We start from the raw sequence: 14,808 nt of genomic DNA, 5'->3' as shown, positions 1-14,808 counted from the left end.
AGAGCCCGCTCGGTCCGTAATGGATTACGGAATGAACACAAACTCACCTACTTCCATCAACACCCTCCCCAAGTCATTTGCAAACAGGACAGATAACTTAGTATCTGATTCAGATTAATTGCCGTGTTTCCTTGGCTTCCTGCTCACCAAGGGCCACTGTGGATTCGAACTCTGAAAAGTTACTCAAGTCAGCTTCGAGGAGCGAACATTCCCCGCAGGAGTCACACTTGGCTCTTCTTGGAGCTGAACCTAGACTTTACCCTGTGAAAAACCTTGTTTGTGATCAAGTTCCTTGGGTCTGTTGTCCCCGACCTCGTCAGCCAGCAGAAGAGGAACATCCGCCGCTCACTGTGCCTGCGGTTCAAGCGCCGGGCGATGGACATGGGGGTCTCCCCCCTGGCATCTTTCTCATTGACGGAGGCCCCATGGTTGAGCAGGTGGGTTATACAGTCCAGACGGCCCATGGCTGCAGCCACGTGCAGGGCTGTCCTGCCCATGGGGGTTCTGCTGAGACAGTTGGCTCCTGTAAAAAAGACAGCTGGCTGAGGGAGGCTCACCCTCCTGGCCAGGAGCCTCACCTCCAGAATCACATTCCGGAAGAGAAGCTCGGGAGGGGTGAGGCCCTGAAAAGGATGCTTGGGAAAATTAAGAACTGCCCCTGGCCCCAGCACGGAGTAGAAGGGAGGAGGCATCGCTGCTGCACTGTCCCAGCACCCAGCACTGCCTTGCCTCTGGTCTGCCCACAGCACGCTCCTGCTCAAACCCCATTTCTGGCATCCACCACCCTTGGGGGTCATTTTCGAGGTCGTTAGTGCTCTATCTCACCCTACCACCCTAACTCCACCACCCCTCCCTCCAGGCTCCAATTATACCAGGCTTCTATCTTTATGCCTTTAAATACACCCTGCTCCTGCATCCTGCCCCAGGCCTTTTGCACATGCTGTTTCCCTTGGCTAACAGCGCTGTCACCCATTTCTGCCCCCACCCCCGCCACCCCTGGCTAACTCCATTCTTCTTTATCCTGCAATCGCTTCCTCGGGAAAACCTTCCTTGGCCCCCTCCCCATGAATCCCACCCCCCTGTATATGCTCAGTAGACATTCTACGTCTTCAGAACATGCCGTGCACGACTGACCGTGGAATTAATTATCTGTAATAATTTGCTGACTTCCCTTCATAAACGCCACGAAGGCAGAAAACACACTTGTTTTCACCCCCGGCACGTAGCGCGATGCCTGGAGAAGACAGGCGCTCAGGAAATGACAGACGACGGGTGGCCTGACTCACGGACAGATTTCACTTCGATTGAATTCCTCACTGCCTCCCGCAGATGGATGGGCTAATGACAGGTGTCCAATACGGACTTGTTGAATTGAATCAAATTCTGGGTAACAAATATCATGACACGGAAAACAAGGCAATTCAATTACAAGCAGCTGACATTTCTGTAGCCAGTTTTTATGAGCTATGGCTGGTCGGTGAGGTAACATTTTAAATAGGTTCTCATAACGCCCAGCCTCAGTCTCGGCAAGGCTTTGAGGTGGCTGTGTGCAAAGGACAGAAAACTTTGCAAAGCTGTCTGTAATGTTTTAACTGGTGCTTTCAAATACATCACAGTTCCATCAGAGTGAAAATGACTTTTTATGAGCTTAAAGGACTGCTGGTCTGTGAACAGCCCATATTTCATCCCACAACAGGCGGCGTGCAGAAAGCAGTGGAGGAAGAAACAGAATAGTCAGGAAAACCTCTGCCCACCATGTGAACGCCAGTCCCCCTGCCCCGCCCTCGGCCTCGGGCATGCCTCCGCCTTGCTTCATGGCAGCGGGGGAGGGGCAAAGACGAGGCGGAGAGGCGGGGGTCAAGGCCGCGGGCCAGAAAGGTTCTGATCTGAAGGCAAGTTGATAGGGGAGACCCTCGGATGAGGCCCCCTTCTGGGCCTCAAACCCCTGACCAAACAGTACGTCACATTTTCTTCCTTTTCCCGAGGAAGCCGGTGGCCTGGGCTGTCTGCAGCCATTGTCTATTGTTCTGGAATGGTCGACACCTCAATCAGTGGGCCTCTTTTCCCAAAAATATCCTACATCCAGGGAAGATAAAGTGTGCTCCGGCAGAGTCTCATGCGAGCTCTCACATTCAGAGACAATGCAGGCCAAGGCTTCTATTTCTATCAACAGAGGGGGAGGCAGCTTGCCCTTTGGGGGGGGTGATGGGAATGGAGATGAGATGAGATGAAAAGAGGGTTTGGGGCAAAGATCGCCTGAGGGAAATAATTCAAAGGGGGGGTGCAGGGGGGGGGAAGGAAACTGGCCAGCCTGCCGCCCCTCCTCCCCAAGAGAACAACGCTGGCTTGGGGCTAAACCCCTCAGACCGTTAGAGAAACCCAACGTCAGGTGAGGCAGAAACAACAGGGAGTTTAGGAACGTCTCCAGCAGTGTGTCTGCTTGGACCCAAGAGGCCGGGAAGCTCTTTTGGCTACTCCGTGAATTAGTGTCTGAAAGTTCCGTCTCCCACAACAGAGAGAATCTTCTGGAGACCTGGCCAAGAGGACAACAGCCTTCACTCAGTATGTCATAAGACCCCTACAGACAGAGAGCCAGTGGCCCACGGGGACCGTGACTGGTGGTTGACACAACTTGGGTTCAGGACACCATTGCTGAAGGGCCCAGGAAGACAAGCCACCTTGTCCTCCCTACCCGCAGAAGACCCCACCTTGTGAACATACACAGCCGTCTCAGAATTACCATGTTCTAGAAGATACTGCACAGCATCCGAGTGGCCTCTATGAGAGGCGATGTACAGGGCCACGAAGGCTCTCTGGGCTATCCAGTCCTTCCACTGCTTGTGTCCCAAATGCTGCGAATTTGCGGTTCGGTAGAGACTGTCTTCATCAACACCAAGGCAAGAGAGCTGGGCGGGACACAGGGGTTCCACAGTGAGTCTGAGTTGTTTCAAAAGTGCGGCTACACCTGGCTGGCGGGTGCCTGGACCCTCCCGAGGGGAAGTTTGCTCGAAGGCCGAGTTAAGGTTCATGATGGGAACAGAGGGGGCAAACCCTAACTGAGAAGCTGGAATACACCCAGGGGAAGACATTGTTGACCGAGCCCTATACATGTCCAGGAAATACGCATTTACCATCAGGCAGGCTGGGGAGGCAGGAAATTCTTCCTGTCGGTGTTTTGAAGAGAGAAAATAGCTTTTCTGGGTGTCCAGAGGAAGGTGGTTGTGGCCATTAAGGAAGACACCAGACGACACGAAGTGGCCTCCCCGGAGGGGAGTGCGCTTCTCTGGAGACCTGACGAACTCTGGCCTTCCGGTCTATTTTCGGGCCCATTGTTTCCGTTAACTTTTGGAACACTCCGAACTCCACTCACGGATGAAAAATAGCCCCATAACATAATCATCTCGTGGTGAAGTGAGGCCCTGAGCACGAGAGGAAGGCTGCGGGCTCCAGCAGAGAGGAACTCCATCCCAGATGCGGGGTATCCGGTGTGGGGGCGGCAGTGGGGGGAGGCAGAGCCCCAGAGTGTGGGAGACAGGAGGGAATCCCCAGGTTCAGAGCAAAAGCCAGGAAACCCATCGGGACTGAGTCCTTGGTGGCAGAGGGGAGGCAGAAGGCCAGGAGCAGGACGACATCAGGGAAGGACCTGGAAGAGGATGAGCGAGGGCTGGGATGGGCCCCACCCCTCCTTCTAAGGCTCCCGCACACTGGCAGGAGGTTGCCGCAGTCAGTCGTGCCCTGCCTCCCCAGAGACCACCCACCTCTCCCAGACCTGATCCCTGCAGCCCTCCTGCAACCAGCCTTTCCTGATCCCTTTTCTGGCTGGAAGTCAACTCTCTCCCCACACGCTCATAGCCTTTCATCCAAACGTACTTTCTAGAAGGAACATACACTTGCCCCCCTCAGCGCTCCCAGCCCCCACCGCCTTCTCTGTTGGGCAGATGTTCTGGTTTCCTCCTCCCTTCTCCCCGCTGCCCACCCCAGAGCTCAGCTGAAAGCCAAGCCCAAGGCACGGCGAAGAGTAGACACTTGCTGTGTATTGAGTAGCGTGTGGCCTTTCCGCCTTAGGGGAGGGGCAGACCCCCATTAGGACTTTTGCCCCATCAGATGCTCTAGACTGTGCAATTTCCCAGTTATCCGGAGCTCTTCACCCACCCTCAAGTCCAGTTTTCAACTTTACAGAATAGACGTGTGAATAGAAAACGCACCTGTCCTGGTTCCTTCTCCTTTGGTGTCTGTGGGGGGAGGTGAGGGGGTTATAAGTGAGCGCTGTGAAACAGCAAACCCAAGAGGGAGTGGAAACTCTCAATATGGTATTTGATCATTATGACACGAGTCCTAGTTCTCTTTTTTCCTACTCTGAAACTTTTACTCAAATATTCACATGAAAGACTGAACTCCCCTCCCACCCACACACACACACACAGACACAGTTTACGGTTGCTTCATGAAGTATAATATCCATTTAGAGAAGCATAAAAGCACCTTACTGGGATCGCCTTCCACAGCCGCCAAAACCAGTTCCGTCCATCCATCATAATGCCAGATACATAATGAAATAATTCCACCAGGAACAACATCATGGAACTTCAGCGTGGTATCATCCATCAAAACTCCTACAGGGAATAATTTTTTCTTCAAAAAAAATGGGCATTAAAGATTAACTATTACACTGGTTATCTTAAGAGATGATCTGACCTTGGGTATCACAAAGATCATTTGAAAACCTTGACCACTAATCTCATTTGACGACTTCACACGAGACTGCGTGTGGTCGGGAGTGCTTTTTAGAAAATTAATTTGGCTCGGCTCAAAGAAAAGCCAACCCCCCCCCCAAAAAGGCAACAATTTCTAAAATTCCGTAATTATAACTAGTTCTATGGCAAAAAAAAAATACATGCGTCAGTAAGGTTATTTTATGAGGGAAACTCTATAAATAGGACTACTCCAAGTTACTGTCCGTTACATGACAGACGCAGCACAATGGACCTACGTGCGTCATACGTGAAGCTGAAATACTAGCGTCTGGTTAATGTTGTCAACAGTTGGCGAAAGATGTAACAATGGCTGAACTTTGTTGTGTCTTTCAAACGATGCTCAACGGCATCGCTTTTTTTCAAGCTTGGCACTTTCGACATTTTAGACCCATCCTTCTCTGAGGGGCGGGGGGGGGGGCGCCCTGGGCACTGCAGAGCGTTAGCAGCGCCCCTTGCCTCTACCCGCCCAATGCCGGTGGCACTCTCACCTAGTTGGGACCATCCAAAAGGTCTCCAGAAGTTGCCAAATGGCCCCTGGGGGACAAAAGGGCCCCAGTTAAGCATTTACGGTCATGTAAGAATTGTAACGTTGCCATTCACCATGATTTGGACTCGGGACATTGGAACTCCTTTGGGTCACACCCAGAACAATCCTCCGCTCGTATGAGACAATGGGGTGAGTGGATCTACTCACACTTCACAAGCTCAGACCCTTTGGGAAAGACCACCGGAACAACAGAATATAGAAGAGGACTCTAGAACATTTTAAGCAAAGGTGTCTTTAGTTTACCTTGTTAAAGACACGCACGTTTCCTCACACAGCCACCTGTAATCTTGCTTAGGGGATAACATCATAATTGCTTTTCTCTACAAGTGTTGCCGTGAGTGTAAAGTCTCGACTCTGCAAAGTCGGGTTATCACTTATTCCGAGTGGAATTCATGAGCTCTTGGGATTCACAATGGAGGGATTCCTAAGTGGCTATCCCAAGCACCTACACTCTTCAGTCCTCATGACAAACCAGGTCTGTCATCTCCGTCTGCTGGTGAGCAAACCGAGGCTCCCGTCACTAGGAAATAGCAAAACCAGGGCTCCAACCAGAGCTGCCTTCCCTCCAGTGCCACGCATGGGTCGCTCTAGGCTCCGTCGTCCCCCTTTGGTGGTTACGAGAAACCTCGGTGGGTGTAAACAGGGAATAGCGATTAGCAAATTTGTTAATTAGGGTCTTATTTGTGGTTCTAACACAAGGATAATCAGTAATTAGTCTTCAGTAAGACAACTTGACTTCCTAACAACTTTGAAAAAAATTGAGTAAAGCTGTGTTTCCCTAAGAAAGACAAGAGTGCAATTCACACACGCTGAACCGCTCTTCGAGAAATCAGAGCACATTCTCTCTTTACAAGCAGGCAGCAACTGCCTTCGGCTTAGACAAATACTAATTATCACCAGCTAAATAAATTATTAGAGTCGACAACAGACGTGGAAGATCGCCCCTCGTCCATGAATTTGCTCACCCCTTTTAGATTTGTGTCTCTCAAGGTTTTCACGCACACATTATCTCATGTGATCCTCCCTGGCAACCTTTAGGTGGGTGAAGCAGCATCTGCGGGTTATTTACAAGCAGGAACCCAGATTTTCTTTTCTCAATGTAGTCGTACCTTCTTTCTTTCTTTTTGGTTTGCTGTCAACAAGAAGGGTTGCAACCGCAGGAGAGGTCAAGCTTCTGCCAGTTGCTAAGTGCTTGCTGAGTGATAGGATTGTGACATCAGTAGAAGTCACCAGGTGTCTTCTGTTGCCTCTTAGCTCTCTTGAATTTATGGCTCAGCAGAGCTCATCAGGGGAAATAAATGAACAGAAGGGGTGCCAGTCATGTGTAGTTCAGGATACATAATTTTCGCATTACTTGTTTTGAAATACTCTGCCCTTCAGCAGCTCACCTCGTGTGGACGTGTTACGTACACATTGCATTTGAGATCTATACTTCTTTCCACATAAAGCCTCAGAAATGCCCCAGAGTGTCCTCCCAACACTCGTACAGCAAACTAAGGACGTCCCAGAAGGCGCTTCACCCACATCAAAGAGAGCGAAGGACGGTGTTCTGGCCTTCGGTGTACGTTTCGAGTTTCCCGAGGCATCCCCGTCTAGAGGGGACATGGCACTGAGAATTCTAGAGCCCGAAGGCTCTGTGTTCCAGTTTAGGAAACGGAGCCCCGGAAGGGCAGTGTCTGGGGGCACGGCGGTTGTGGAGCCAGGCTGCTCGCGGATCTCTGCCTGTCCCCACCGCGGCCCGGCCCTGCAGTACGGCTGCAGTGTCTGCAGTACCGCTGTTCGCGTCGTCTGTGCAGCAGCCTACAGAATGTGTTATGCCTCCGTTTTCTTGAAGTATTTTTGTGTTGATTTCAACCGGGTGGGGAGATGATGGAGCCCAGGGGCTTTGATCCTATTCTCATATCCTAAATATTGTAGGGATCGGGACAGGGACAGCCAGGTCCTCAGGCTGAGGGAAGGAGATGGATGGTTGGAGAGATGGGGCTCTAGAACCCTTGCCCTCCCCTTGGTGCCACCCACATGGGATCTGTCCGGATAGGGGGCCCTGGGATTCTGATTTCACCACAGTGAGCTTTGGGTGCTGGGTTCTGATTCCAACTGGGTTAGTTTTGAGCTCCTGATGTGGACAAGGACACAGCTTGAGATTCGGGGTTCTGATACAGACTGGGTTAGTGCCAGTATTTGGGGTTCAAACGTGGGTAGGGCTTGCTTTGAGATTTGGGGTACTGACGAGGGCAGAGTTTGCTCTGGATGTGGGGTTCTGATGAAGGCAAAGTTTGCTTTCTGTTCGGGGGTCCTGGTATGGGAAGGGTCTATTCTGGGATGTGGAGTCCTTGCATGGGCAGGACTTGTTTTGGGATTTGGGGTTCTACCGTACCTCTGGTACTGTAGCTGGGTACTGTAGCTACCAAGGGTAAAGAATCCTTTAGGTCAGCCCTTGGGAATAGGGGGTCTTGGTGGCGACAGGTTCTGCTCTAAGATTTGGGGTCCTGAGATGGGCAAGGTTTGGTCTAGAGCTTGGGGTTCTGGTGTGGATAAGGTTGGCTGAGGGATTTGGGGTGCAAATACAAGCAGAGCTTGCTTGAAGTTTGGGGGTCCTCACATAGGCAAGGCTTGCTTTGACTTCTGGCTTCCTTACATGGATATGGTTGGCTTAAACACAGTTTCCATGAGATTTGGGGTTCAGATATGGGTATGTTCAGCATGAGTTTTGGGCAGAGTATGTCTCATGCTTTGGAGACCTTATGAGGTTATTTTGCTTGGGACTGGTGTTCTGCTGTGGTCATGGCGAGCTTGGGAACTGGCTTTCAGATGTGGGAAAAGTTCATTTTGGGTTCTGGCATCCTCATACAGACAGAGATGGCCAATGGATTGGGGTTTGGATGCACAAGCAGCTAGTTAGAGACTGGGGGCTCAGAATTGGGCTTGTCTGCTCTGGGACTTAGGGTCATGATCTGGGTAGAATCTGCTTTGGGATTCAGGTTTCCGTTGCAAGCAGGGGTAGCTTGGGGAATTTATTTGGGTTCAAACATGGGCGTGGTTTGCATAGAGATATGGGATCCTGGGGTGGGCAGTTTATTTCCGGTGTTAGTGTCCTTCGGTGGACATGGTTGCTAGAGGACTCAGGGTTCTGAGGGTCGCATGGTCGGTCTGCGCATCTGGGATTCAGTCTTGGCCAAGTTTGTTCTTGGTTTGGGGTCCCGAAGTGGGCAGAATGTGTTCTGAGCTGCAGCGCCCTTGTATGGACACGGCTGCCGGAGGGTCAGGGTTCTGAGGTAGTCATGGTTAGCCTGGAGATTTGGGATTGTCTTGGGCAGGTATGTTCTGGGTTTGGGGGTCCTGAGGTGAGCAGCATTTGTTTCAGGCTTTAGTGTCCTTCCATGGACATAGTTCCCGGAGGATCTGGGGTTCTGGGGTCATAGTTACCCTGAAGATTTGGGGTTTAGTCCTAGGTAGGTTTGCTCTGGGTTTGGGGGTCCGGAAGTGGGAACAGTTTGTTCTGAGCTTTAGCAGTCCCGTGTAGACACAGTTGCCAGAGGATCTGGGGTTCTGAGGTAGTCGTCATTACCCTGGAGATTTGGGGTTCAGTCTTGGGCACAGTTTGCTTCAACTTTGGCATCCTTGTGTGGACATGGCTGGCTGGAGGACTGGGAGGGTTAGGAGTCCAACATGGGGATTGGGAAGTTTGCTTTGAGTTTGGGGTCCTGCCATGTGAAGGTTTGCCTTAGATTGTAGGGTCCCACTGAGGACAGGCTTTGTTTCAGGCTTCTTGTCTTGGCTCTGAGATTTGGGTCCCTGATAAAGACATGGGCGGCCTGAGGGTCTGGGAGGTCTTGCTAAGGGAGCAGTACCTTTGCTGAGATCTGGGGTCATGGGGATATGGACAGGATCTGCTCGGGGTTGGCAGGTCTGAGTAGGCAGCTTGCTTTGGGACCAGAGTCCTGTCACAGGAGGGATTTGTTTGTGGATTAGGGTCTTGCTGTGGACAGGGTCTGCCCTGAGATTTGAGGTCTAATGTGAACCCGGTTTGTCGGCATTGGGAAGTCCTTGCGTGGCCAGGGCTGGCTTTTCCGTCTGGGGATTCCAGGGGTTGGGGTGGGGTTTGTTCTGACACCTGGGCGGGGGGGCGGGCTCACGTGGGCAGGCATCCCTTCGGGGACTGCAGGTTCAGAGGGGACAGGGCGCCCCGGTGGAGGCGGTACACGTGGAGAGGGAAGGGGTGGGCAGGGGTCACCTTGGTCCAGGTACTGGAGCCGCTGCAGGTCCAAGGGGATGCCGACTGTGAGGTCCAGCTCCTCCTTGAGTTCCCGCACCGTCATGTCGCTGCGGCATTTTGTCACTTGGAACATCTCCCTGGTCTCCTCCAGCAGCACCCGCATGACAAAGGTTTCTGGGGAGGCGTCTGGGGTCAAGTCAAGAACCAGGCTCCCGGCCTCCTGGGCCCCGACGCTGCTCGCGCCAGGGGCGTGGCCCGGGGGCTGCGCGGGGAGGGGCCACAGGCCCGCCAAGCCCGCCCCCCGTCCGCCCCGCCGGTAGGCTGCAGGGTCGGGGCCCAGGGCATTCCCCGGCGGCGCCCCTGCCCGCGCTCCGCCGCTGCCCGCCGCGCCCGCTGCCGCCCGCCGCATGGCCCCCGGCCGCACGGCCCCCCGCCCGGCCCCCCGCCACACAGCCCCCCGCCCGGCCACCCGCGTCACCGCGGCCCCACCCACGACCCCACGCCCGGCAGAGACCCCCGGACTGCCCCGGGGCTCCAGATGGCCCGGGGCGCGGAGGGCGACGGTGGCGGAGTGATTGAGCTCCCCCCCTCCCGGAGGCCGGGTCCCCAGGCCCTTCTCGCAGCCTCCAAACTGCTCTCCAGGTCACTAACTGTAACCTGGCCGTGGTGAGGACACCGAGCTCCTTCAGTCCTTCAGTCCTCAGGCCCGTTGGCAAAACACTCCTTGCATAATTCAGGGCCTACGGCCTGGAGTGAGTAACGCCCTAAATCCTCCTGGCAAGCCTCGTCTACAGAGCCGTCAAGTGCAGTCTGTAGCCCTGCTTAACAACCCTATTTCTTTTTTTTTTTTTTTAATGATTTTTTATTATATTGTGTTAGTCACCATACAGTACATCCCCGGATTCCGATGTAAAGTTCGATGCTTCATTAGTTGCGTATAACACGCAGTGCAATACGTGCCCTCCTTACTACCCATCACCGGTCTATCCCATTTCTGGCACCAATGAAAAACCCCACGGAGCTGGTCCGGCGCTCAGGCCGCTCTGGGAGCGGGAGCCGGGCCTTCGAGCCTTCGTGAGGGTCTGCAGAGCCCCCTGAAAACCCATCAGCTCTGAAAATGCTCTCGAATTCTCCCGGGGAGAAAGGTGCTGATGAAAACACTCAGCGAGGGGGAAACGCCCACTTGGCGCAAGGCTGAGACGGCTCCATTGTTTAGATGCCTTTCAAGGGGGCTCCATCTGTGAGAAACCCATCTCGTGCTTTTCCAGTAATTCACCCAAGAGCAGGCAGAGCGTTCAAGTACACAGGAAGCTTACGTGTGATCAAATCACAAACACTCCGTGCCCCACACCTAGGAACAATTAATACACAAAGAGCTGAAGTGATGGGGGAAGGAGCATCACCTCAGAAAAATCTCAGTTGTTACAAAAGAAGAATAAAATGAGAGCCTTAAACATACTTTTTGCAAAGAAATTATAGTCATAAAAAAAAAAACCCTTTTCATTGGAAAGGCATTCATATTAAGTTATAGACCATTTTTAGTGTATGAACTGAATTTTTCAAGGTTGGATTATTTACCAAAGAGTCTCTACAAATCTCTACAAGCACATTTGACTCAGCTTGCAAATTCTACACATCACAACACAAACGGAGGTTATTTTTTTTTCCCTTAATGGAAAACGAAGCTCTGCACGGAACACGAAATTTCAGGTGAATAATTCTACTTGCTGCCAGATCGACAGATTTTAACAATATGACAATCTCAATTTCTAGACAATAAAAAAAAAAACTGTTACTGAAGCAAAATAGTATCTCCATCTATTTACTTTGGGCAAGTATTAAACACAAGATGGACTGATTTTTGTTTCTCTTAATATGTAGCCTCCACAATTGATTTGCTCGCGCTCTCCTGGAGTTGCCCAAATGCTACCCTGGGTTACAATTTGAAATTCTCACACATGTACCTTATTTTCTTTGGCACTGTATAGATTCCTTCCTTTCTTTTTAAAGAATCAGCTCAGTGGGATTTGGGGGAGGGGGACAACATCCTGTATACCAGGAAATTCAATATATAGCTCCAGAAATTTTATTTTTAAAAAAGGGAGAAAGAAAAGACAAGACAGACAAGAAAAAGATCCAAGGGAAGAATGGCGACAGCAACATGGCCTTTGCAGCCAGCTCTTGAACCCCAGATGGGCTACTCCTTCCTTCCTTCACGCCTGCTTTCAAGATTAAAAATAGAAGAAAAATAACATGAGCCTACACGTTGTACAGCATTTAATGAAATGTTTATAGAATCTCAAATTATTCATGAAAACCCCGTTTAAGTTCTAAAGCACCTTAGTCCAAATTTTAAAAGCATGAAATCTAAATTCAGTGTACTTAAGTCAATTTGAAGAGTGTCATAATTTAACCCCCCAAATCCCTGGCAAATATATGGACTGATCAGAACTGTGGGTTCCTAGCCGCTGTTAAAGATCCCAAAGCATTAGGTATAAAGTCAACAGCCACGCATCTCAATGATCAATTTCCCTCCCGCGTTCTTAAACGTAGGATAATAAATCCATGTAAGAATGAAAAATCTTTCTACTTTACGCCTCTGTCAGAGGCCAGTACGTATCTTTATGGATACAGTTACCGCAAGAAGGGGAGGGATAAGTGCCTGAGGAAAAGTTCCAAATACAGTTTATACAAAAGTACAATATTAGAAAGACTGCCATAAATCATTCTTTAGTAGATTTCCTTAACTATCACATTTTTCAAAAGTAAACAAATTGGGCTATATTTGCAGCAACTCAAAGTGAAGCATAAATTTAAATGATGTATTTGTTCTGTTCACTGATAGGAGGCTAATATTACGTTAATATATTTTCTTCCTGTCAAGAGTTTACATATGTACATTATTTCAGTTAAAAATAAAATGTAATACCATAAACTATATTTTACAGGAAAGCATGAGGGAAGCCAAATATGCAAGTCTCTTAAAGACTTAAAAGCTTCTAATAAACTACTTTATTTTGGGAGGACGGGGGCTTTAAATAATGGAGTCAGTCTGTCATGGAGAAGGCGACCTGATGCTGCGGAGACCCCCGTGCCCGCTCCCACCCGGTTCTACACCCTTGTCACAGGCTTCCCCATCGGCAGGCAGGGGAGCAGAAGGGTGGTGCCCATCCCAGGTGCGGTCCCTGGGGCTGCGCGAGGGAAACGGGTCATGTGAGTGCCGGCCCTCAAAGTTTCAGAAATCTTTCCTCCCTCGGAAGGTGTGGCACAGCAGACCCGTGACAAGCGGGGGCGAGCGGTGTGTGCCCACGGGCGACGTGACCGGAGTGCGCGGGATCCCAGGGCGGTTAATTCCGTTCGGCGAGCACAGGCGTGTCTGCGGCGCTCCGCCGCTTTGGCTCCAGGCTGGCAAAAAAGGACACATCCGGGTCCCGGTCTGACTGCAGAGCCAGGACGGTCTCTTCAACGACTTGAAGATGAGGGTTACCGGCATTTCTCAAATACGCTAAAGAGAGAAAACAGTTTGGCTCACACACGCCATGAACATACTCGAACGTTAGGGGTTTCTTAAACCACACCTCAGGACAATAAATCACTCTTTACAGAATAATCACAGATAGAAGGCCTTCACAATGATAACATGCTTGCATTCATCAGAGGAACTTCCTAAACGCCAAAGATGGACTCCCAAGAACAGGTATGCATAATTTTTTCAATTATAAAAACGTTCCCTGTCCTCTTTCCTGCCCTCCAATACGAAGAACTGCGGGTGTGTGGAGGAAAGGAAGGGGAGCAGGTGGCTGGCGGGGCGGGGCTGGGAGCGAAGCGGGAAGCCAGGCTGGAAGGTGTCGGCTCCTCACGTGGTGGAGGTGGAATGTGCCGTCCAAGGGACGCAATCTTACATTATGTCCTGCTCAGGTCGAAGTAATATCCTCCAAACCTCACCGTAATTAAGGCTTACATTTGCTGCCTTTCATAATCTCTCTGTTACAAAAGCGTCCCCCATTTCTAGAAGACTGTGTGAGTTCTGTATTTTAGCATGAAGCTCATTAAATGTGAAAACTCAACCGCCATTTTATAAAGAACACACTCTTCTGCGTAAAAGTTAATACATCAATTTATACAGTGAGTTTGAAGCAGGCGAGCACACGACTTCCTAAAGAGGAAGTCTAGGTGCTCCCGGGTGAACTTTAAAATCTGTAAGTTCAGAAGAACGGTCCACATACCCTTTTCCAACAGCGTCTGACGTAGAGCTTTGGCCAGCAGAACCCTCACATTTGGCACAGGATCCGAGGCAAGGCTTAAGAGGCTGGGGAGCAAGTGTTCCACAAACTGGTCCACGGGGATGCACTCGTTGCTCACCACCGCCTGTGGCGACAGACAGCCACAGCCACAGAATTGATACTTCTCCACAATGATCGGCGGGTTTCCCCTACAAACATACCCTTCCACAATTCCAAAGACGCGATTTTGGGGTCTGCTGGTCTGAGGAGTGTGTGTGTGTGTGTGTGTGTGTGTGTGTGTGTGTGTGTCTATATTTTAAAATCTCAACCACTGAATTCGGTTAGAAATACAGTTAACAATTTCTACTTCCTTACCAAGAACTGGGTTATAGGCGGTGTAAAATTTGGTGAAGAAAATAAAGGCTTCTGAGTCAGACAGGCCTAGCTTCAAACCTAACGTGGTCACTTACTAGCTCCATGGCCTGGAATAAGTGGCTTCACCTTCCTGGGCCTTGGTTTCCCCATCTGTATAATGGGGACGTGCTGGGGATGGCAGATCATTTTCGAAAAGAATCTAGCAAAGCACCCGCCAATGAAGGCTGAGAGCCCTCACCTCTGTTACTCACCACAGCTCGGGTTCTGGGGGCCGGCACCAGGCCTGTGTGGCGCCAGCCCCACCCCAGACTCCAGTGCAGGCCTGGCCCTCTCTGTGAACAAGAGCTGACAAACGCTGCCTCCGTGAGCACCAGCGGCATCTGCACACTGCCACCCCGCTCACAGAGCCCTACGTCTCACAGCTGGCCACGGAAGCCACCATGAGCCCACGTTTACAGGGGAGGAAACTGTGGCCCAGGCTGGTGCCACCCATAGGCTTCCTGGTCAACGAGCACCAGCAGGGGGGCGAGTCCAAGCCGGGTGTGTGGATTCTAAGTCCTGCAGACCTTCCCACGACAGGGCAACAAGAGCAGTGGGCATTCACTAAGTGTTTCCCAGGTGCTGGGCGCATGCGAGGCCAGGCAGAGGCAGCAGCTCATCCCCCCTTGTGGCGTGGACCCTCGTCGGCCCCCA

At 51.2% G+C, this 14,808-nt stretch overlaps 2 protein-coding genes across 2 annotated transcripts in view; both read right to left on the bottom strand.

Moving 5' to 3' along the window:
- Positions 1 to 221: 221 nt before the first annotated feature.
- On the bottom strand, positions 222 to 9,926 carry ANKRD60 (ankyrin repeat domain 60). Its single transcript, XM_045808468.2, has 4 exons — positions 9,536 to 9,926; positions 4,483 to 4,613; positions 2,741 to 2,906; positions 222 to 523 (listed from the first exon to the last, which is right to left on the bottom strand). The coding sequence occupies exons 1-4, from the start codon at positions 9,924 to 9,926 to the stop codon at positions 222 to 224; spliced, it is 990 nt and encodes a 329-aa protein (XP_045664424.1).
- Positions 9,927 to 11,777: 1,851 nt separating this feature from the next.
- LOC123799356 (serine/threonine-protein phosphatase 4 regulatory subunit 1-like) overlaps positions 11,778 to 14,808 on the bottom strand; it is a 79,511-nt gene continuing 76,480 nt past the window's right edge. The window contains exons 19-20 of the mRNA XM_045808411.2: positions 13,744 to 13,885; positions 11,778 to 13,022 (exon numbers count right to left, since the gene is read on the bottom strand). Of these exons, the coding sequence (XP_045664367.1) occupies positions 12,865 to 13,022; positions 13,744 to 13,885 (300 nt within the window). The 3' untranslated portion in view covers positions 11,778 to 12,864. The remainder of the gene's footprint in view (positions 13,023 to 13,743; positions 13,886 to 14,808) is intronic.

Source organism: Ursus americanus, chromosome 22 (assembly GCF_024610735.1).
Source record: "Ursus americanus isolate L20-20 chromosome 22, mUrsAme1.1.p, whole genome shotgun sequence".
Taxonomy (NCBI): Eukaryota; Metazoa; Chordata; class Mammalia; order Carnivora; family Ursidae; genus Ursus; species Ursus americanus.
The sequence above is the reverse complement of the archived record's forward strand: the minus strand, read 5'-3'. Positions and strand labels throughout refer to the sequence as shown.